This window comes from Danio aesculapii, chromosome 10 (assembly GCF_903798145.1).
Source record: "Danio aesculapii chromosome 10, fDanAes4.1, whole genome shotgun sequence".
In the NCBI taxonomy this organism is placed as follows: domain Eukaryota; kingdom Metazoa; phylum Chordata; class Actinopteri; order Cypriniformes; family Danionidae; genus Danio; species Danio aesculapii.
Genome location: NC_079444.1, coordinates 10,313,999 through 10,336,290, shown reverse-complemented (window position 1 = coordinate 10,336,290; position 22,292 = coordinate 10,313,999). Strand labels below are relative to the sequence as shown.

General features: G+C 36.5%; 1 protein-coding gene across 1 annotated transcript in view; it reads left to right on the top strand.

Moving 5' to 3' along the window:
* mrrf (mitochondrial ribosome recycling factor) overlaps positions 1 to 22,292 on the top strand; it is a 36,118-nt gene that overhangs the window by 6,295 nt on the left and 7,531 nt on the right. The window contains exons 2-4 of the mRNA XM_056467184.1: positions 6,005 to 6,192; positions 6,475 to 6,627; positions 18,197 to 18,315. Of these exons, the coding sequence (XP_056323159.1) occupies positions 6,021 to 6,192; positions 6,475 to 6,627; positions 18,197 to 18,315 (444 nt within the window). The 5' untranslated portion in view covers positions 6,005 to 6,020. The remainder of the gene's footprint in view (positions 1 to 6,004; positions 6,193 to 6,474; positions 6,628 to 18,196; positions 18,316 to 22,292) is intronic.

The window sequence follows — 22,292 nt, the reverse complement described above, 5'->3', positions numbered from 1 at the left end:
GTTTTTCACTTTTATTCATTCAGAGAATATGTGTTCTTGATATCAATGTTTAATTCAGTTAGCTCAAATGCTAATTCCTGATATGAGGAATTTATTTATTTAGTAACAATTTTTGATATTCGGGATTACATTTTTAATAGTGAAAATGCAGATTTTTTTTTTGTTTCACTAATGACATCATCATGTACAGAAATTAAAAATTTGGAAATTCTGATATAGGGTTGGGTCGATATACGATGCCATCGTCCATCGCCGATGGCCAATAGACATCACAATGCTGAGCTGGCAATCGCAATCCTAGCAGCAATCCGCTCGCAAAAAATACACACTTAGGCCCCGTTTACACTAATACGTCTTAATTTTAAAATTGCATTTTAGAACAAAAACGGTCCACGTCCACACTGGCGTTTCATCTAGCATTTCTGAAAAGTCCTCCTTCCACACTAAACCGCTGAAAACGCACACCATGTGACCACACACAAACACACACACACACTCTGCCATGGGCTGCAGCATACCCACGCGTCTGAGCTCCAGCAGTCAGTGTGTGCTTTGAGCACAAAACCCCAGAGAGCAGTGCATATCAGACAGGTCATCAAGGATGTACTGTTGGATCGTGTCTCACTATAGTTGTTAAAGGTGATATTTAATTTATCTTGTCTCTATCGAATGAATTTTTGGTCTTTTGAATCTATCAGGTAACGTGGCACAGCGTCAATACAGTGCTTCAATCTTTTGCTTTCACGCTTGTACTTAGTAATTTTAGTGAAAACCTCAGCTACTGTTGGTTGGTTCCTGTTGGTTGTCCACCTTTTTTACCAACCAAGTTTGTTGACGCCATTATAACGACACAGATCCCTCTGCCTATTCAGGCCAGAGTCCTGCGGAAAAAGGGATCGACAGGTGGTAATTTGTGTGTGACTTATCTTTATTGATTTATGATTTGGTTATGGGTAAAACAAAGATCGGGTCAGGTTACAAATAATTAATTAGTTATGATTTAATTAATTATTCATAAATAATTAATTCACCACCGATGACAATGCCATCGTCCATTGTGATGTTTCACATTAGACATCGTACGATGCCAAATTGGTCGACATCACCCAACCGTATTCTGATACAAAATTTGAGATTTTGAATTTGCGAGCAAGAATTGATTTCTTGGTAGTTGAAATAGCATTTTCACATATCAGCTTTGTACTTGTATTTTTGATATCAATATATGCATTATGTACTTTCCTGCACATTTTGTCAGTAAAGTCTGTTAAAGTAATTTATATGTATTAGGGCTGCACAATATATCGTTTTATTCGCAATAGTCGATCATTCGCTATTATATGCAATGTTGTGTCTGGATTGTAATTACAATATATCATTTCTGAATTATATCATTTCACAAGTGTTTTAAGAGTATTCAGGCATAAGAAACTGTACTATTTGTAACTTACTGTATACTTGGATACAGTTTGACTCCTTGGAAAACAACAAAATGCTATTTATTTAATCAGTATCTTTTTCTTTATTGAATTTATCTATGCTTGTAGATCGTTTCTTATATTTTATGCTTATAGACTCTCCTACAGAATCATCCCAATCAATCTAAAATCATAAATTCTAAAGTAGTTATTCAACACATCTAGTGAAAATCATATCGCAATATATATTGCAGAATAAAAAAATGTTTGCTATGTTAAATTTTTCCAATATCGTGCACCCCTTATATGTATATTATAAGATATTTGTACTGTTTTAGTGTATAAAAAGCCTAACCAGGGAACAGTGGCTAGAAGCTTGTAAAGCATCAGCTGCTTAAAATTGTATTGTCCCTAATAAATAAACCAAAATAAGTAGTAAATCTCCAGCACATGCTGTCACAGCGACTATATATAACACTGTAGGTCATTGACAAGCTAGACAAAATCACATTCAAAATCTAAATCAGGTGATAATGAGCTTCTCAATGAACTATAACTGTGTAGAAAATGCTGCATGTGAAAATACTTGGTAGAACTTTTTTTACTCCAAACTCCCTTCATAACTTCAGTCTAGTGTTTGAAATAAATCATTCTCTGAAATTAATCCACAGTCATGTGATTATTAGTCACAGTGAATCAGTGAGTACATTTACATGGATACCAATAATCCGATTTTAATATGATTAAGACAATACTCTGATTAAGAATGTAAACAGCGATTTTTGATTACGTTAATCTGACTAAGGTCCTAATCAAATTAAACAGAAATTTAAGGTTAATTAAGGTATGGAGGTACTCCATACCTTAAGGAAATTAAGGTATGGAGTATGCCAATTTTAATCGCATTATTGAAGTGCAGTACAGAAATATAAATGCCTAAATCAAAGTATTAGTAGTTGTGTAGGATTTTTGCCATGTTTTGTCACAGAATAGTGTATACACACACGGCTGTTTGACACTATTCTCTGCACCCACCGAGTCAGTGAAGGACCACAGACAACTTCATTGCGAAATACAGAGTGTTTTTTTCCATACGGCACGTGGTATCACATTCCATTAAAACAACACTCTTCCAGCAGTTCATATTCACATCATAAATCTCGTTTGTCACGGGGGGCATGCATGAAATGTTCCTGAATGAAAGTGAAAGTGCCAAACTGCAGTTAAAGTCAACAAATTGAAAATGAAACACTCAAAATGACATGAAACTCCGAAGAAAATGTGGATAGCGTGGTGATGCAATGACGTTAATCGAATTATGTGCTGTAACATGTAAAAAGGGATCATGAAAGGAACATTCAACAATCAACTCATGTAAACACCTTAATCATATTATTGTCTTATTCAGATTAAGGCAAATTATTCGATTGCTGATGTCCATGTAAAAGTAGTCAGTGAAAGTAGTTAAATCTTCTGTTTATAATGCAACAATATTTCCTAGGTTTTTTCTTCATGGCTCTTTGGCTTTTTTATGTGAGAGTGCCCTCCATTAGTAGGAAATTTACTACTAATCACACAACAGGGCTTCCCTGACTAGATGTGCATGACAATCCTATCTTTGCTCAGTCGCGTTTGCAATTCTTTTCATTTGCCAACGCTATACAATATCAGTAGTTAACTGTAACTGTAAATGTATTTTAACATGTTACATTTGTCATTTTTTTATCTGAAGATACATTTCAAATGAATATTAACTAATAACATTTGATAAATAATTCATCACCAAGGAGAGTAATTTCCCAAATCTAAAATGACTTTCTCACTAGTAAAAATTGCTTTCATTTTTTACAATTTGCAATCCGTTTATTATTAAGCTGGATTCGTAACAACCATTATTGATATCTAAGTTATTAAAGGGCACCTATGGTAAAAAATCTACTTTTAAAGCTGTTTGGACAGACATATGTGCATGTATGGTGTATAGACCGTCATATTGGGGTGATATAAGCACACCCAGTTCTTTTTTTTCTTGATTTAACAACATAAAAACAGTGGACCAATTGGAGCGGTTTTCAGATCGACCGCAACTTTACATAGGAGTGCGGTCCCCCCACCCACCGAATTGATTGACAGCTGCGCATATTAACATGTCCCGGTAGTCACGTGTCAAAAATCTGGTTTATTTTGTACATTAACATAACAGATATTCATACAGCAGTGGATATTAACCTGTATCCTGTCACATTTGCGTGCAAAAAGAGTGCAAAGCTAAACGTGCGCTCTGATTGTGTGTGTGTGTGTCTGCTGCGCTGTGTGTGTATCTGTGTGTGTACCCGTGAACTTTGTAACGCACAAACGCTACGTGAGATCTGCTTTCCGTATGTCTGTCTGTTGTCTGACGCAGCCGAGGGAGGAGATTAAGGCACGCAGAAAGGCACGTAGAAACGGCAAACGGGGAGGACTAGCCTTAAAGGCGCAGTACAACAAAACCACCTCCTGGTGCAAAAATGTATAAAATAGAATCTTATAAAAGGTATAATGAAAAACCTGATGGGTGTTTTGAGCCGAAATATTACAGACACATTCTGGAGACACAAAAGACTCATATTAAATCTGAAAAAAGGGGGTAACCTAAGTGCCCTTTAAAATCAACAATCAATTTGAATGGCATCCTATGTTGACATTTAAGTAGTGAAAAGTTGTTGATATGAAGAATTATATATTTTTTAGGAGATAAAGTTTCATTCCTGATATCACTTTCTGTCAATTTTAAATCCTGATAATCCAATTTCTGAGAGTGATGATTTCATTCATTCATTTTCCTTTGGCTTTTAACCGCCGAGCGATGACATCATTGTTGATATCAAGAGTGAACATTTTTATCAATACAAATTTAACTCCTGATATCAAAAATGAGCATTTTACCTACAGTGAAAACATAATTGTAATATCAAAAATGCACATTGTTTAACTTAATAAATGCCAAAATGGCATGAAATAGCAGAAGAGCACTGTTGTTCCAGTCCACCACGCAGATAAACAACCTCCATTTGAAGATTTATGCTTCTAAAAACACAAACTACAGGACTTGGAGTGTCCACTAATGAGTCGATGAGTTGAATCAGATGTGTTTGATTAAGGAGACATCTCAAATGTGCAGTGTTGGTGGACCTCCAGGACCAGGACTGAGGATCTCTGCTCTAACCCTGAGATTTAAACTGAGCACTGTTTGTGCTACGGACATGAGTGATACAGCAAATCAAGCAGCTTGAGGAGAGTTGTGCTATTCCTTATAGAATGACAGTTTTCACCTGGTGGATTATAAACATGCTGGATACATGTATAAACTTACAATGAAGGAAGCATTGTCGAGATATATATCCTGATCCATGTCTGTCGAGGAATTACAATATTGTAGATATTGGGAGGTGGACTGAAGGAAACTGTGGAGAACATTTGACTATATTATTTGACCATATATTCAGTTAATAAAATAATATATATACATTTTTTATTTGACTCATTTGGATATTTTTACGTATACAGTTGAAGTCAGAATTATTAGCCCCCCTTTAAATTTTCTTTTCTTTTTTAAATATTTCCCAAATGATGTTGAACAGAGCAAGGAAATTTTCACAGTATGTCTGATAATAATTTTTCTTCTGGAGAAAGTCTTATTTGTTTTATTTCAACTAGAATAAAAGCAGTTTTAAATTTTTTAAAATCCCTTTTAAGGTCAAAATTATTAGCCCCTTTAAGCTATATATTTTTTCAATAGTCTACAGAACAAGTCATCGAAATACAATAATTTGCCTAATTACCCTAACCTGCCTAGTTAACCTAATTAACCTAGTTAAGCCTTTAAATGTCACTTTAAGCTGTATAAAAATGTCTTGAAAAATATTTTGTCAAATATTATTTACTGTCATCATGACAAAAATAAAACAAATCAGTTATTAGAAATGAGTTATTAAAACTATTATGTTTAGAAAAGTGCTAAAAAAAATCTCTCTGTTAAAAAGAACGGAAAAAAATAAACAAGGGGGCTAAAAATTCTGACTTCAACTATATGAGACAATAAACCAATTTATGCATTGCATCTGTTTTTCATTAACTCACTCAATATATACATAAAAACAATTATTACTGTATATACGCACATACATGTGACTTTCGGTTTTATAACAAGTAATTTATGGATTGAGATATTATTTTTTATATTTATCTTGTACATTTTGATTTATCATTGATCCAAAGTTAATTAAAACACTGTTTCATATCTTTCAAGTGAATCTCTCTCTCTCTATTATTATTATTATTATTATTATTATTATTATTATTATTATTATTATTATTATTATTATATTAGTTTAGTTTAGTTTAGTTCACCTAACAGATCTGATGGTGTGCTTCTCTTCGTGGGTCTTTTCTAGATTTTAAAAGCGCCCCCTGGTGGCATTATTGAACTTCATCCAATCCCCAAAGTTTTTTTGTTTTCTACTTGCTCTTATGAAGTATCTTAAATCTATATTTACTAAAGTTAGTTTCTACTGTTGCATTTAATCATCTCCTCTCCATTGTTTTAGTCTAGTTATCACAAACATGGCCTTGAGTCATCTGAACCTCCTGCGGCCAGTGTTGTACAGATCTCTGCCATCAGTTCTTAGGACCTCACGACTGACCAGTTCAAGAGTATCCTTTCTGCCTCAAGTGAGCCAGTGTCCCGTGGCTCTGCCGAATTATGCCCGTCATTATGCCACAAAGAAGAGTAAAGGTGAGTGGAGCACCACAGCTACTTATCCCTTACAGAACCACAACAAAGACCATCCAGCATAGGGGTTCGAGTGGATGTTGTTTTTGTTTTCTGTAGCACTGCTTGTTTAGGTTCACTCAAGTGGATTTTGAGCCCATATGAAGCCCAAATCCTGCTTTCATTTGTAATTGTTAAGACAATCAGCCTGCATGCTGGTCACAGTCTTTCATTTCTATCTCCAGCTTTTCTTTTGAAGAAGACATTAATGTTTCTTTCTTCTTTGTTGCTTTTTTTATTTGTTAGCAAAGGCAAAAGGGCAGACAGCTAAAGTGAACATCAATGCAGCGTTGGTGGAGGATATTATCAGCCTGGAGGAGGTGAAGGAAGACATGGCTGCTGTTCTGACTGCTCTGAAAGAAGATTTCAGCCGCAACCTCAGCGTTCGCACATCACCAGGTCAGGAACTAGACTTTGATTGTAGGTTACCCTGTCCCTTTAACCTGAAGCTGTGTTTATGCTTTGGTCAAGGTTCAATTACATCTCTGGCCATTGAAGATTAAATCATTTCTCACAAGCAACATGCTAGCCATAAACATTTCTGAAAAGTGTAGCGTTTGATCAGTATTGAAGTTAGTATGGAAGGAAGTGGAATAGATTGAACTGCAACTCGTATTTTAAAAAAATGTCAAGGTTTAATACTGTCAAAGCAAGAAAATATTTATAATTGAATTGTATGTAATTTAAAGGATCAATTTAGAATGTATTATTAGTACAGAAGGTAAGATGTATCAGAATATGTGGAGGCAGTACGGTTATGGCATATTTTTGCTTTTCTTTCCTTTTATTTTATTGAAAAGAAATTGAAACTTCAATTATATTTCTGCAATAAATGATCAATTAAATTCCTAATAGAAAGATCAAATTCAATGGATGGAGGAAAATATAAAATACACCTTTTCATAAAATCGAATAAATATTTATATTATTTTAAAAGTATTTTCTCACAAATGTACACTGTAAAATGTAATAAGTTGACCTTACTTAGAAAAATAAAGTAATGTATTAATTTTAAGTGAGCATAACTTAAAACACTTTGTACTTACAACTTTTAATTAAATAATCTTCAGTAACTTTGACTTAAAATAATTAGCTGTGTTAACTTCTTATTAGTGTTCACATTACTAGGAAAATATTTGGAAACCGACTGCCTTAAAATTATCAAGTAAGCTGAACTAAAACTTTCAAAGAGCCCCTATTATGGGTTTTTGAAAATTATCTTCTATGCAGTGTGTAACACAAGTGAATGAAAACATCCAGCTGAGGTTTATATCTGAAAGTGCACCACGTTTAAAACTATTGATTCTTTAACTAAATAGTCGACTCAGAGTCGAATAAATGAATCGAGTTGGGTTCGGATCTTTTGTTTGAATGTGTCGACGTCGATGCAGTACATCACCAAATATGTAGTTCCAGGTCTGGTAAAATGTGAACGCGCTTTCCCTTCAGACACTAGTGGAGCGCGGGGGATCACGGGACTGATCATGACGCAAATAGATGACGATCACTGACAGATGGAGATTGGGTTGTGGGGAGTAAAGGGTTGATACATTTTTGATACAATAACCTACGCTGCAACGCGGGATTCGCCAGCCGTTTGCTGTTAAAGGAGCAGCAGAGACTATTATGTATGGGACTTTGTCAGACTTTGACAGGGACTTTGTCAGTAACTGTTACAGTTCATATAGACGAGTTTCTTCTTCCTCTTGAACATAAATTGTACGTGTGTTTAAAATTTTTGCTTCATTTTGTGGAAATATGTGTTAAAATATGTGTTTAATTGTGTGTTATAAGTTGTAATCCCCCCTTTATTGCATTCCTGCATTGCGCTCTCACATACTCTCTGGCTGCTATAATTTGTGGGCGTCTCTCTACAGTATGTCTCGCAATGAACGCAGTCGACCAAGTACAACAGACTGGGTCATCGGTCCAATCAGCACAGATTAGTGTCGTGCTAAGGAGGAGTTTGGGAACAAATGAATCGCTGAACGAATCATATGAGAGTCGTTGGGATAATTAGGTAAAAATAAATGCATATGATAAGACAATGAAAGTGTTTTTGCCCTTGCATGCATATCAGCCTGTTGTTGGAGACCCCCAAAACTAAAGTATGACCTTTTATAATGCACAATACTTTACACAATTCTTTAAGTAAAGAAAAAAAAACAATACCTAAAACATTTTATTGTCTAAATATTGTACAGTACTGTATACACAAATTAGTGAGCAGAACTCAAAAAACGTATGTAACTAGATCCAAAAATCTTGGTACTGAACTTTACTTTATTAAGAAGTTGTAAACACAAACTGTTTTAAGTTATGCTCACAATCGGTTTCCTCAATTTTTCTAAGTAAGGTCATCTTAACATGCTTTTGACACATGACCACTCAAAAGTTGTAAATATATATTACTGTAAGTCAAGATTACTTGAATCGATTTAGTTTACACAACTTAATCTGCTAAAAAGTTAGGATTACTTGTTTAAATGTAGTAAGGTGAACAAACTTATTCATAATAAGTTAACTGCACAATTTTATTAGTGAGAACACTCACTAATTGTTTTTTACAGTGTATAAAGTATAAACTATTTTAAATTCAGTATAAAATGCAGTAATATATTATTTAAAATAATACATTTTGATCTTTCATGTTTTTTTTACTCCATTATCATCAAACTAATAAATAAATCCACTTTTGAATCAGTTTGAAGGGATTCACAGAAATAAATTTGAATTCTGAGACCATAAAAACTGAATTCACAGATTATCCTACCTTATGTGATCACAATTTAGCAAATACTCTAGTATAAACTTACGGTGTATTCAGTAAAAAGTGACACCCATCCCGTAGCATTTGATGTTATCATCTTCATCAGTGAACTCTAGTCAAAAAGAATCAAAGTTTAAAGAGTCAGAGACTGCAGACTGGTGTCAATCCTAATTTAACCCACCTCTCTGCTATTCACAAACAATTCTGAACACCTTGATTAGCCCGTTCTAGTTCAGGTTCAGGTCTGTTTGGTTAAGTTTCAAGTTAAACTCATAAGGACAGGACTGGAGTTGAGGAGCCCTGATCCACATTATCAATGTCACAGAGGTTACACAAGGCTAAATAAGTATTGTGTTGCCTCGTCCTCCCATGAGGATCAATGCACACCGATCCACCTTTGGACGTTTGGTCATGACCATTGTTCCACAAGGTGGGGTCACCCTGTTTGCGATCCTACTTCCTGGAGTACATCCAGATTGACCCTATTCATTCCAGTCCAGTCCCTAAAGACCCCACAGTTGGGCATTTGAGACTTGTACAGTCCATGTTCTTCCCTTTCACCTCCTGACCTTTGCAGTCCTTCCCTAACTGCTTCTTGATCCAGGACTTGGTTCTGTGGAGTGAATATGGAACGATGGCATGAAGTTCTCTCAAGCAAATGATCAAATCATCTGGATTTAATTAAGTAGCAAGTTTATTATGAAGGACAAGAGAATCACCTTGGCCGAGGGAAGGAGGTTGTGGAGTGTGGGATTAATGTGGTGACCTTGTGTCTGGGCACACTACACAAGGATTACGGCCTGTCAGTCTGTCATCTATAGGATAGACTGCTTGCACTTGGATCTCCACAAATGTGCCTTCTCTTGTTCCAGATAAATCTCCCTTCAGAGGACATCGTTTCACAAGAAAACATTTGTATTTTTCTAGACACCTCGTATCTAGGACAAGGGTTCAGTTGTTTTATTACAAGCAAGTTAATCTGAAAATCTCTGCAAATTTCATTTCATGTTTCATTTAGGGGTAAAAACGTACAAAATAGATTAGTATATAGTTAGTAAAAATATTTACTCCTGAAATTGGTGTTTAGTAGGGCTGCACAATTAATCAAAAAAAGATTATGTTCTCGATTCCCTACACAATCTAAATCCAGCATCTCAACGATTCAGCCGATATTTTCAAGCTTAGGAGAGAAGCATTAAGATGGTCGAAAGTCTTCACATTGTTTTATATATGTTGCTCGGCAACGTGGGCACCTCCAAATGGTGTAGAAAGAGTCACATTCTGTATTTATAATTACCTACATAATTATGCCTACATATAATCCTTTATTTTACATCTACAGAATCGTGAGAAAATCCTGATCTTCATTTTTAAGCAAAAAAAAAATGTGATTCTCATTTTAGCCAGAATCGTGCAGCCCTAGTGTTTAGTCAATTATGATATTGTGTGGGATCCACAATTTTCTCTAAATAAACAACTAAAATGGCAGTGGTGAGAAAACTGCAGTTGAGAGGGGGCTGTTGTGCCTTTATTGTTAAGATAGTGACCCAAAGGTCATTCTGAGGTTTAATTCTCAGTAACACCTGGAGTTTTAGGTTGATGCACAGTTTTTTGTTTTTTGTCCCACTCTTTTTTGACAGTGGTGTCTCAGAGCAAGGCACTGAACTTATTGTTCCCAAGGGGGGTCCAGCAAATGGTTAGAGAGACAAATCTACAGCCCAAAGGTTGTGAGTTTGATTCTATATACCAGGAGGAGTTGTAGGACCTCTCTTCTACCCTAAATGCCAATTAGGTCACCTTTAGGTGTCTTTAAACAGGTGCTTGTGCTAACAGTGCTTATGTGACTGTTATTACTACTCACTGCTCATAATGTATGTTCACTGCTGCGCATCGATGGATTTGCTCTTCAGTGTTTGGACTCGCAGTAGTGATTATTAAACCACACTGAACAGAGCTGAACTAAACTGTACTTAAACTCTGAAAACTGAACTACACTGTTTCATTTTACCATGATCTTTTATGTGAAGCTGCTTTGACACTTTGTAAAATTGTAAAAGCGCTATACAAATTAAGGTGAATTGAATTGAACTTCTCACTGCTCCTAACTTGGCTAGGTTGAATGCAGATGACATATTCTGAGTATCAGTGTTGGGGAAAGTTACTTTTGAATATAGTGAATTACAATATTGAGTTACTCCCGCAAAAAAGTAACTAATTGCGTTACTTTTTACATAAAGTAATGCGTTATATTACACGAGTTACTTTTGCATTTCTTTTTTTCTTACCTGGCTGAGGTTTGATCTCTTTCAGAACTTGCAGGTGTTTTTTTTTACCTTTTCTATTGAGAAGCTCTGCATTTAATAACCACCTATATAACCTACACCTTCATTTTCCTTTAAAAAATGTAGGATAGCTATACATGCTGTATATACAGTTTAATAAAAGCATGTAATGTATTTTGTACATTTTGTGTTTAGTTAAAGGGCACCTATGGTAAAAAATCTACTTTTCAAGCTGTTTGGACAGACATATGTGCATGTATGGTGTATAGACCGTCATATTGGGGTGATATAAGCACACCCAGTGCTTTTTTTTTTTTTTTCAATTTAACAGCATAAAAAACGGTGGACCAATTGGAGCGGTTTTCAAACCGACCGCAACTTTACGTAGGAGAGTGGTCCCCCCGCCCACCAATATTGATTGACAGGCGCGTCATCATATCCTCAGTTTGTTGATTCACATCCGCCATTTTCAGCATGAGTCGAAGCGATATCACTAAAGGAACACCCTAGCTCTATTTTTAGATGCAAGACTCATTGGGCTCAACACAAGATCAATATTCTCCACATTATCGCTCTAATCGGAATTATTGGTTGTATCTTTAGGTAGGTTTGCAAACATGTGTACTTCTCATTGAGTCTACCTTATACTTCAGCCGTTTGCATTTCTCGCGATCCCAGAAGCTCCTTGTGATCTTAACTAGCATGCGTTTTAGAATTCTAAACATAGGTTTCTATCAGGGTACACTCAAGTCGACGGCTGGGTGGCGCGGACCGCTGCAGAAACCTATGTTTAGAATTCAAAAATGCATGGCGCGATGATTCGGGACACTTAATGTTTCTGCCGCGCCACAGAGAGTGTCTGGTGTGCCGTGTCGCGGCTTTGAGCGGCGCATCCGGTGCCTCAGTCAAAGTTAATTCAGTGTGCATGGTTATTAGTTTCTGTGTACAAGCTCGGCACTTGAAACTAGCACACAGTTGGCTGTAAAACTGTACAAAGACACATATAATTTTGTACTCTCTACTTTGTCTGTGTCCGAGTCATACATGTACGACTGATTGCTGAACCTCTCACTCCTGCTCCTTCTCGCAGTCTGCCTGTCAGACTCTGTTGCAAACTCAGAGCGGGTGAGCTCATGGCCCCGCCCTTTTGTTACGTTGGGCAGGAAGCTGAAACTAATTTACATGTGAAGCAACACACCACTAAATCAGCGAACTGAGGACACGCCCCCAACATGACACTTTTTAACACATTATAATAAAAAATCTGAATTGTGTTTTAAACTGAACCTAAACTGGCACACTCAAAAGAACCATAATATTAATATTAAATCATAAAAAAGAGGTAAACTATGTGCCCTTTAAGTAAATTCACTGTACATTGAGATAAAGACTGCAATAAAGCCTAGAAGTACTAACATGAAAGAATTTATTAAGGCAAAAACAGATTTTAAACCTATAAAATGTTTAATAACATAATGATCAGTAAGACGAAAAAAATCATCTCAAATTCAGAATAAATGTTTGAGCTTTGTAGGGATTATTTACAGTTTTAACCCAAAGAATGGCTTTATACATTGAATAAATTGCTTCATGTGCCCTTAACTAATGTGTAAATCATTTCCCAAAAGAGGAAATCTCACAATATTACAAAATGTAGTCGCTTTGTGGCTGCATCTACTCAACAATAAAAGCAATAAGCATTTTTTTAGTTTAGTGGAATTAATTGCTTTACCTGGAGAACGTGAACTGATGTCAATCATAGCTGAAGGTGGGCTGCGGGTGTAGCGATACGCGTCCAGTTTTGTTTTGTTTTTTTCGGTGTCGTGTGTCTTGCAGTTGTCAAGTGTTTTACTTGCACATAATCTACACTTAACAAAAATCCACTTCTTTTCTTGGATGAGTTCAAAAAACAAGAATCCACTGCAAAAAATGTAAGTCTCCAGCCTGCCATTGTTTCTGTTTCTGACTGTCTGTAGTGATGACGGGCGATTTGCGAATGAATTGTTTATTTTAACCGGATCTTTTAAGGTAACCGGTTGAACCAGTCATACTAACATACTAAGCGATTCAACCTGACTAAGTTCTTTTTTTATTCTGCAATATATTTTGTAAAAGTCAATTAAGCAATGTAAAAAGTTACTCACGTTACTCACAAAAAGCAGCTCAAATAATATGACTTATTTTTAAAAGTAATGCGTTATATAACTCATTACTATGGAAAAGTAATATTATTACGTAACGCATGTTACTTATAAAGCGTTACCTCAACACTGCTGAGTATGATTCATAAATCTTGGCCATCTTGGGCACTTCAAGAATAGTGGTGGAAATTTGCACAAGATCTGCATTTTGGCACTCCAGTAAGTTGTCACATCAAAAATTATATATCACCTTGTACAGTAGATTGCTTTAAAGCTGATAGCTTTACAATATTAAACGGGAATAAAATACCATGCTATTACTTACAAACGTCAGACTTCAACAAAATGAATAGGGTGTATGCAGAGCTATGTTTCTTCCCATACTGATAAACTTCCAATGAATGGTTAATGTGACTTTTTTTCCATTTTATACGGTTCCTTATACAGCATCGATGTTGTAATGTAGTTTAAATATAATCAATTAAAAAGGCTTTGGCATTCATTTATTTGCTCAAGCATAAAGCGAGATAAAAAGCCGTTTACACGCACGCACCCATCAGGATTAGCAGGCTAGCGCAGAAGCTCTATTGAATGTACTGGGGTAAAATAAATAATTTAAAGACATGGCGGGGAAAAATGTAATTTAATGCAGTGCTTCTTGTACAATCTGAGACCCACTTTATATTGTATATCAATCAGGCAGTGGAGATTGCTGATTTTTAAAGAAAACAGACCTTAAACGCCAATTTTGTAACTGCACACACTTCACAGGAAGCGCTTGACCCAGGTTACTGACAAATTAAAAATTTGTTCGCATACTACCGTATATACCCTACTGAATTTCCAAATCAAAGAAAGAAGTTTTCCAACTCAAAGAAGGCAGAGCCACAGTCCAACTCCTATCTATTATGTATCCCGACAGACCAATGGTAGTTATTACTTGAAAGCTGACTTCAGCAAATTGCTTCAAACACCTAAAACAAAAACCAGTTTGTCCTTTGGTCTTGTTTAAGGTATACCACAATCTTAACTTTAAACCAGTGATGCTTCTGAATATTAGCCAGCCTCTTGAAACAGAGAGGACAACAGGTGGTTCCTTGACCAGGAAGAGCCCATTTGGCTAATAGCTTCCCTGTTAAATTCAATGTATTTTAGTGGAGGAAACAGCAATATGTTTCATGGAAGCATTAGCAGATGTGAACATTTCCAGATAGCACACACACAATCTGAAGTGAGTTGCAGAGACTATTCTCTGCATACCTTTGCTCATGGCAAGATTGAGATTTTTGTGCCATAAGCACTGTTGAACCAATCAGAGATTGCACAGAGGCTAGTTTTCAAGGTTAGCAGAGTATAATTTTCTTGGATATTACTGTTCAGGTAGCTGACCGACAAAATTGTATCTGTATGGAGAATTGAGAGAGGTTTTTATACAAAAGGCACATGCAGGTTCTCTTGTGAAAGATCAAAGTATAGTGGAGTGTGTTAGTGTTCTCCAGAAGTGTGGGATAAAATAAGGTAAGCCTGGGGACAAAGGGTGAGAGACAGAAACATTGCTGTGTGAGGTAAGGCAGATGAGGGAAGGAGACATGCTGGCGAAATGTTCTGGTTTTCTGTCTGGAGAGAAAGGACTGGGTGCTTTCATCCCTCAAGGAGAGCGAGACATGTCGTCACAACAATCATCGAAAGGAGTCTCTTCATTTGAAACCTTTCATTTTTTGTGACTGTTAGGGAAAGGATACATAATTCAAGCAAAGGTCTAGTGAAGGTAGTTATTCCATTGTTTGTCTTGAAAGTTCTTCCCAAAATGAAATGTCAATCAGAACCTGCATGGCATTCTTCTTCTGTCAAAGAGAAAAATAAGGTATTTTAAAAAATGTCTCTGCTTTTTTGTCTGTACAGTACAATGGCATTCCATAATGTCATGGGCCTTAATGACTTTCATTGTATGGGCAAAAACAACTGCAACATTCTTCAGGTCAAAAACATTCTTTTTCAGTTCTTGCATTTCCTGGGCATGATGTTTCTAGCATTGTGCTTCACTGTTTTAGCTTCAGGAATGGCCCTCAAACAAAATTGTTTTGGCCTAAACATAGGCACCCTAGGAGGGCAAGGCTTCAGACATTACCAAGGGTCCTGATTGAGAGCAGGCTCAACAGGAGGACCACACTACACAAGGCAAAACATGTTGCCCCCTTATATCTGGCTGTAGATAAACAGGATGTGACCCCAAAAAAATGGCATAGATGGTTTTGGTCATTATAGGTATGTTCAAGTGTTCGATGTCCTGATACGTTTAGTTTTAGTTGGTTTTGATGTGCGATTTGGTCATGCAGCAGCAGGGGTTGATATTATGGCCCTAGATCGTGATCACTGGAAGTGGAGGCACATCAGCCATCTTTCAAGGCAATTAGCTTTCATGCGTATTTTGTCAGTAAACCAGTTCTATAATCAGTAGTAAATCTCCAGCACATGCATTCAGATGAAGCAGCATTTACTACACAGTCATAAGGCACTTACAAGCTACACAATATCGCATTAACATCACTGATGATTTAATCGCCCGATAATGAAAACAATAAGATTTTTTTTTTTGATAATGACCAAAGCTCATCAATGATCTACAGTGTCGCTGCTATGTGTGAAAGCCAAGCAGCAACATCCTGCTCTCCATCGTGAAGCTAATACGGATGTAAACACAGAGCACATTTCTATTGAGCCCACTGTTAAAATGTCCAACTTTACAGCAGATAAAAAGGTGTTTACAGCCTGGTATAAAGAAATTATTTTGCTGTATATAGCTAATATTACTCTTTATGACAATTTTTTATGTGAATTTTTTTATAACTCATCCGTTTCATTTATTTTTAGTCATATTAAGTCTGCATAATTAAGGGCGTGGCCACTCGAGTGACAGCTAGGTCTCACTGGTCGTCGTCACTTCATCTCAGCTAATTCTGGCTGATTAGCCGCTGAGCTCTGCATATACATCTTATTTTTGTTTTGTTTTATGTGGCTTTACACAGTCAATTGCCTTTTGGAATTATTTCCTACACTTATCAGATAATATAGCATGCTGTGTGCACTTAATTGTGCTCACAAACCTCCATTTCCCAGGTGAGTGAAATTCTTATACTTTTATACCATCTCTTTAATTGTGTTTGTTTTATTTAAGATTATTTATCATTTATATTTTTCTTTAGACCTGTAAAGCACTCCAGAATCTGACAGATTGATTAGCTGTAGGCTATATAGATCAGTCATCTGAAACATTGTCATACAATGTTGTAAGGTCCAGCCAGTTAGTCCAACGACGGTGTCTACTGGCAGACAAAGGTTCACTGCATGTTCGATCTTTCCAGTGCACAATGTTGATTTACTTTAAATTTAACTCATATCTGGTTTAGAATATTAATATATGTATCCTTGTTTTATCTAGCATTGATGAGATCATTTTGTTTCTTTTAATATTACTTTAGATTATGATTGAATATTCTCTTAGATTTGTTATTGTATGTTATTCTCTTTCATTCGGATTCCTATAACATCCTGAGTCTTGTACCGGCCGAGAATACAATCCCTTAAGCACAAGCATGTCAGTCTTGGTCATTAAACAGAGGCGATTAATGATTATTCTAAAAAGGCAGAATCCTACTTACTCAGATTAGAATATTTTTTGCGTGGTCCCCATAGATCTGCTATATACAAAATCGAAACAAAACTATTTATTCATACCATAATCATTACTATAGAATCAAGCAGACCAGTTTACTTAATCTATTAGTAACTTTGAAAAATCACCATATGATTTAAATAGTATCATAAGTTTAGAGATGAAGACCAACAATACTTTGTTGTTCTAAATAGAAAACCCATTATTGGTCTTTTACAGTCTAAGTATACTTAAATTAATACCAATGTGTTAGTCGGAGCTCTAAGAACATCATATAGTGTGCCACGCTGCTCCATCTATCGTGTTTTAGTCTGTTACTAACCTTTACAGTGGCTTGTGGTGTTATGGACTTAACGTAATCTAATAACACAAACTTTGTTTTAATAATTCAAAACATAACAATTTATTAGTCAGGTAAATGTGTGTTTAGAAACATTTAGAAACTTTCCCTTAAGTAGTCACACCAAGAAACTCCTCGAAGAAAGGGGTAAGTTGAATAACATGAAATGAAAGAGTTTCTGCCTATAGGGCATTTAAATAGAAGCCCATAGGTAAAGGCACACCCTTTGTAGTGGTTCAAAAGATACCTGAAGTTATATATCTATTGTTTTGATTATGTCTATTTCTGAGGGAATGAGACCATTGTACCAGTTGCACTGAGACATTTCAAATGATATCAAGCATGATAGAAAAAGTCACTTGGATTGATATAGAACATTCATATTTTAAAATAACCATTCTGTGTGAGTTGGGTGAAAAGGGAGTGAGTAAACGGGGTTTTGGGAGATGTTTTAAATGTAAATAAAGGAAAGGAGAAAAGTGAACTTTCCCGCATTCCCACCTGGTGGGGTGGATCCAATTGTCCCTTTACTGGTAGCCCCCGGTTGGTGTGATGACGCTCGAACAAAATGGCGTGGTTGGCCACAAAGCCAGAAGCCTATGGGTGACATCACGGATACTACGTCCATATCTTTTACAGTCGGTGAAAGCCCTTAAAAATACAACATTTACCCCTTTTTGCCTAAAGTTCTTTGTGGCTAATGGTCGAATAATTGCAGCGAATCCTGTTGGCTAACAATAGATTGGGTTCTTATGTGTTCAGGTGCACTGGACCACATTACAGTCACCACAAAGGATGGCAAATTTCCTCTCAACCAGCTGGGCCAGATATCCATGAAGTCTCCTCAGCTACTTGTGGTCAACATGACTGGCTTCCCAGAGGTATGCAACCAAACTACAGATAGCTCAATTCATACTTTTGCATCCAAAGTCAAGCACACACACACTCACACACCTCAAAAAATTCAAAAACTTTTTCTCCTACTGAAACCTGAGTGTGATGGACTTTTTCCAGCCTGGTTTCACAGAAATTGATTGATTGTTGGGGGAAGCCCTTTGTTCTTGGAGAACGATTGAAACCTAGGCCAAGAGTCTGTGGTTAGCTGTCAGGCCAGGAAATGACCGCAAAGTGCCCTCTGGAACTTAGACCCGACATAATGTGTGATATCTCTCTTTCTCTCTTCAGCGTCTTTTCCCTCTCCACACATTAAGAGATGCTGTCTTCTGTTTTTCCTCTCCTCCTTCTCCCATCACGACACTCAATGTTGAAAAATATGGGATCTCTTATTGATGTTCAGATAACCCTTATGAGATTAATGCGCTCACTTTTTGGCCTATGTCCACTCAATACCTAAGTTTCTGGTTTCCTGGTAGCTCTAAAACTCACCAATCAATGTCCGTCATCCATCCTGGGCGTCTTCCAGCCAAAAAGGTTTTTCATATATAAGGAGTAAAGTACAGTCAGATCATTATTACCAAATACACCTTGATAGGATGATCAAAACCAAAGCAAAGGGATTTTGCTTTACCTCATGCCTATAAGTTTACTTTTGTCCGTTTGGCAAGCACTTTTTTTGATGTTTCTATTATTTTTTCCCTTGGGGATTGAACCCATGACCATTGGTGCTGCTAGTACAATGCTCTGCTAAGCTACAGGACTTTTAAAAATGTGATTTTATTGTTACCCACCGGTCCTACTGCACCAAACCCAGTCTGAGCTGGGATTAAACTGGCGATTCTTTGTATGAGAGTCGGCTGCTCTTACAAGGATGCTAAAGACTATAGCCTCTAACATCTGTCACTAGAGCACCTTTAAAGGTCAGAGGAGTGAGGTATTTCTCCATAGCACTTCTGTAGCTGACCTCCGTTACACTCACCCCCCTAAACCTCACTCCCATCCCGGACAAGCCCCCATGTGATACCCATTGGTCCTACTGCACCCAACATGGTCTGAGCTGGGATCAAATCGGTGATTCTTTGTATGGGAGTCGGATGCTTTACAAGGATGCTGAAGACCATTTCCTCTAGCAACTGTCACTACAGCGCCCTTTGAGGTCAGAGGATTGAGGTTTACTTGCATAGAACTTTGCTAGCTGGCTACCATTACACTCACCCCCTTAAACCTCACTCCCATCCCAGACGAGCCCCTACGTGTAACCCACCGGTCCTACTGCACCCAACCTGATCTTCGCTCGTTGGCCTCCTTTACACTATGAAAATATTTAACTACTAAATTCCACTATTGTCCAATCAGAATCATGTAGTCATGTAATAAATCCTAAAATATGACCAAACTTAACACATTAAGTTAATACTATTACAACCATTCACAAATGGGTTCATCACCTCCGAATTATCATTATATTAAAAAAGACCCTGCACCGTATTAAGGGGTCAGTTTTCATTCTTGGATGTTGATAATGCCAAATGCAGCCATTTAGGGTGTCAGGAAAAACTGGCCAGTCCCTAACAGGCCTGCAAAAACAACACAGAGGTGATTGACCTGGGCTGAAAGCAAACAGCTACATAATTGTTCTAATCCATTACACACTGTTTGAGAAGAGGCTGTTGTTTTCCAGTCATTCATTAAAGGGCAGGAGAAGGTCCAGCCTTGTTCAGAAACCCCAGTGGCTGTTGTGTGTTGTGGTGCAGACAGCAGACATTAGCTTTCACTCTCTGTGTGTGTATGTGTGGTATCCAGAATCATTAAGAAATAGTTTGGTGTGTTTTTCTTTTAGCCCACAGTTTCTCAATCCCATTTTGAACATTTGTTGCTTTTTAATCAGAACTACAAAGAGTTCCCGGCTGTGTTTTTTTCCCTTACTAACCAGAACAATACAGGTTTTACCGTAACATTTTGAACCACCTAGAAGTAATGGCAGTGAGTCAAACTTCGTAAGAAATCCCATTAGCGTAAGGGGAATGTGTTTTGAAAGTTCTTTAAAGTTTGTGCAAGTTTGTATGTGACAAACTGTATGTAATTGTAAAAATGTAGAGGCAGTATCTATATTAAGCTTGTTAACATTTGTTAATGCACTGTGAGTTAACATTAACTAACAAGGAACAACTTTATTTACATGAACTAACTGAGTAGTATGGTACAGTACGGTACGGTTCTGTACGCTTTTATGGCCATTTCCACTGTTGAAAGGTACCAAAAAGCAAACCGTACCGTACTACTTTTTGGGTACCTAATTGGTTATCGGTTATTGGTTTAAAGTGATATGTCACAAGCTCGTGCACAAGCTGGAAGCGCCATTTTTAAATACACAGCCAATACATTACACCGTAATAATATATACATATAATAACAAGCCATAGTCGACCCGAGCTCAAACAAACCATGTCGTCTTCTTGATGAACAGCTACAAAGCCAAGAAGAATAGCAGAATCTATCCTGTGCCCCATAGTTGTTTACAAGGTCGTCTAAAGCGTGAGCGATTTCGCTTTTCCGCTTGCGCTCGCCACGTATCTATATTTGAAATAATGAAGTGATGATAATAACGTGCACGTGATTATTGAAGTGCTTCTGACACTCAATCCTTCCAGAAACGGACAAACTTGGGAGTGAAGCTCAAAAAAGGAAAGGAGAAGCCCGAAAACCCAGAGGAGCAAATGGTACCCTATTGGTACCCTTTTGGCAGTGGAAACTCAAGCCTGATAAATTTCAGCGGCACCGTACCGTATTGCACCACTCAGTGGAAACGGGCCATATCATGAAGAAATAGTAATAAATGTGTTGTTCATTGTTTGTTCATGTTAATAAATGCAACCTATTAATACTAATACAACCTTATTGTAAAGTGTTGTCTTGATTTGTTTCAAACTGGGAAAATTCTCCTTTAAAAAAAACTTTTTGCATTTAAATGTCTTCCAAGCTGAAATTAGACTGATGTGTGGTAGTTCTCTAATGTTAATCTTCATAATAGTAAGACAATCACATATTTTAACCCCAGAAATTGTCATTCTCATGTCATCTATCAATGCAACTATAGTTATATATACAGTCACGCACAAAATTATTCACACCCCTGGCAAATGTAAATAAAAGCTAAGAATTTTTTTACCACTATAATGCCTCTTGGACATCGTTTTATTTTGTTTTGGAAGAAGCCTGTGTCATTTCCGGTGATAAAAACTTGCTGGTTGAATAAAAAAACTCAAAGTCAGAATTTCAGCCTTGACCGTATACAGTTGAAGTCAGAATTATTAGACCCCCTTTGATTTTTTTTTTTTTCATTTTTAAATATTTCACTATTGATGTTTAACAGAGCAAGGAAATGTTCACAGTATGTCTGATAATATTATTTTCTTTTGGAGAAAGTCTTATTTGTTTTATTTCGGCTAGAGTAAAAAGCAGTTTTAAATTTATAAAAAACATTTTAAGGTCAAATTATTAGCCCCTTTAAGCATTATATTTTTTCGATAGTCTACAGAACAAACCATCGTTACACAATAACTTGCCTAATTACCCTAACCTGCCTAGTTAACCTAATTAACCTAGTTAAACCTTTAAATGGCACTTTAAGCTGTATAGAAGTGTCGTTAAAAATATCTAGCCAAATATTTACTGTCATCATGGCAAAGATAAAATAAATCAGTTATTAGAGATGAGTTATTAACCCTATTATGTGTAGAAATGTGTTGAAAAACATTCTCTCTGTTAAACAGAAATTGGGGGAAAAAATAAACAAGGAGGCTTATAATTCAGGGGGGCTAATAATTCTGACTTCAACTGTATATAGATATAGCAATCTCTAAGTAAACATTTAAATAAAGACAAATTCTTTTTATTTTAATTATTATTTGGAGCATTTTAAACTAATTTTGACAAATTGACATTTCACTCATTTTGAAAG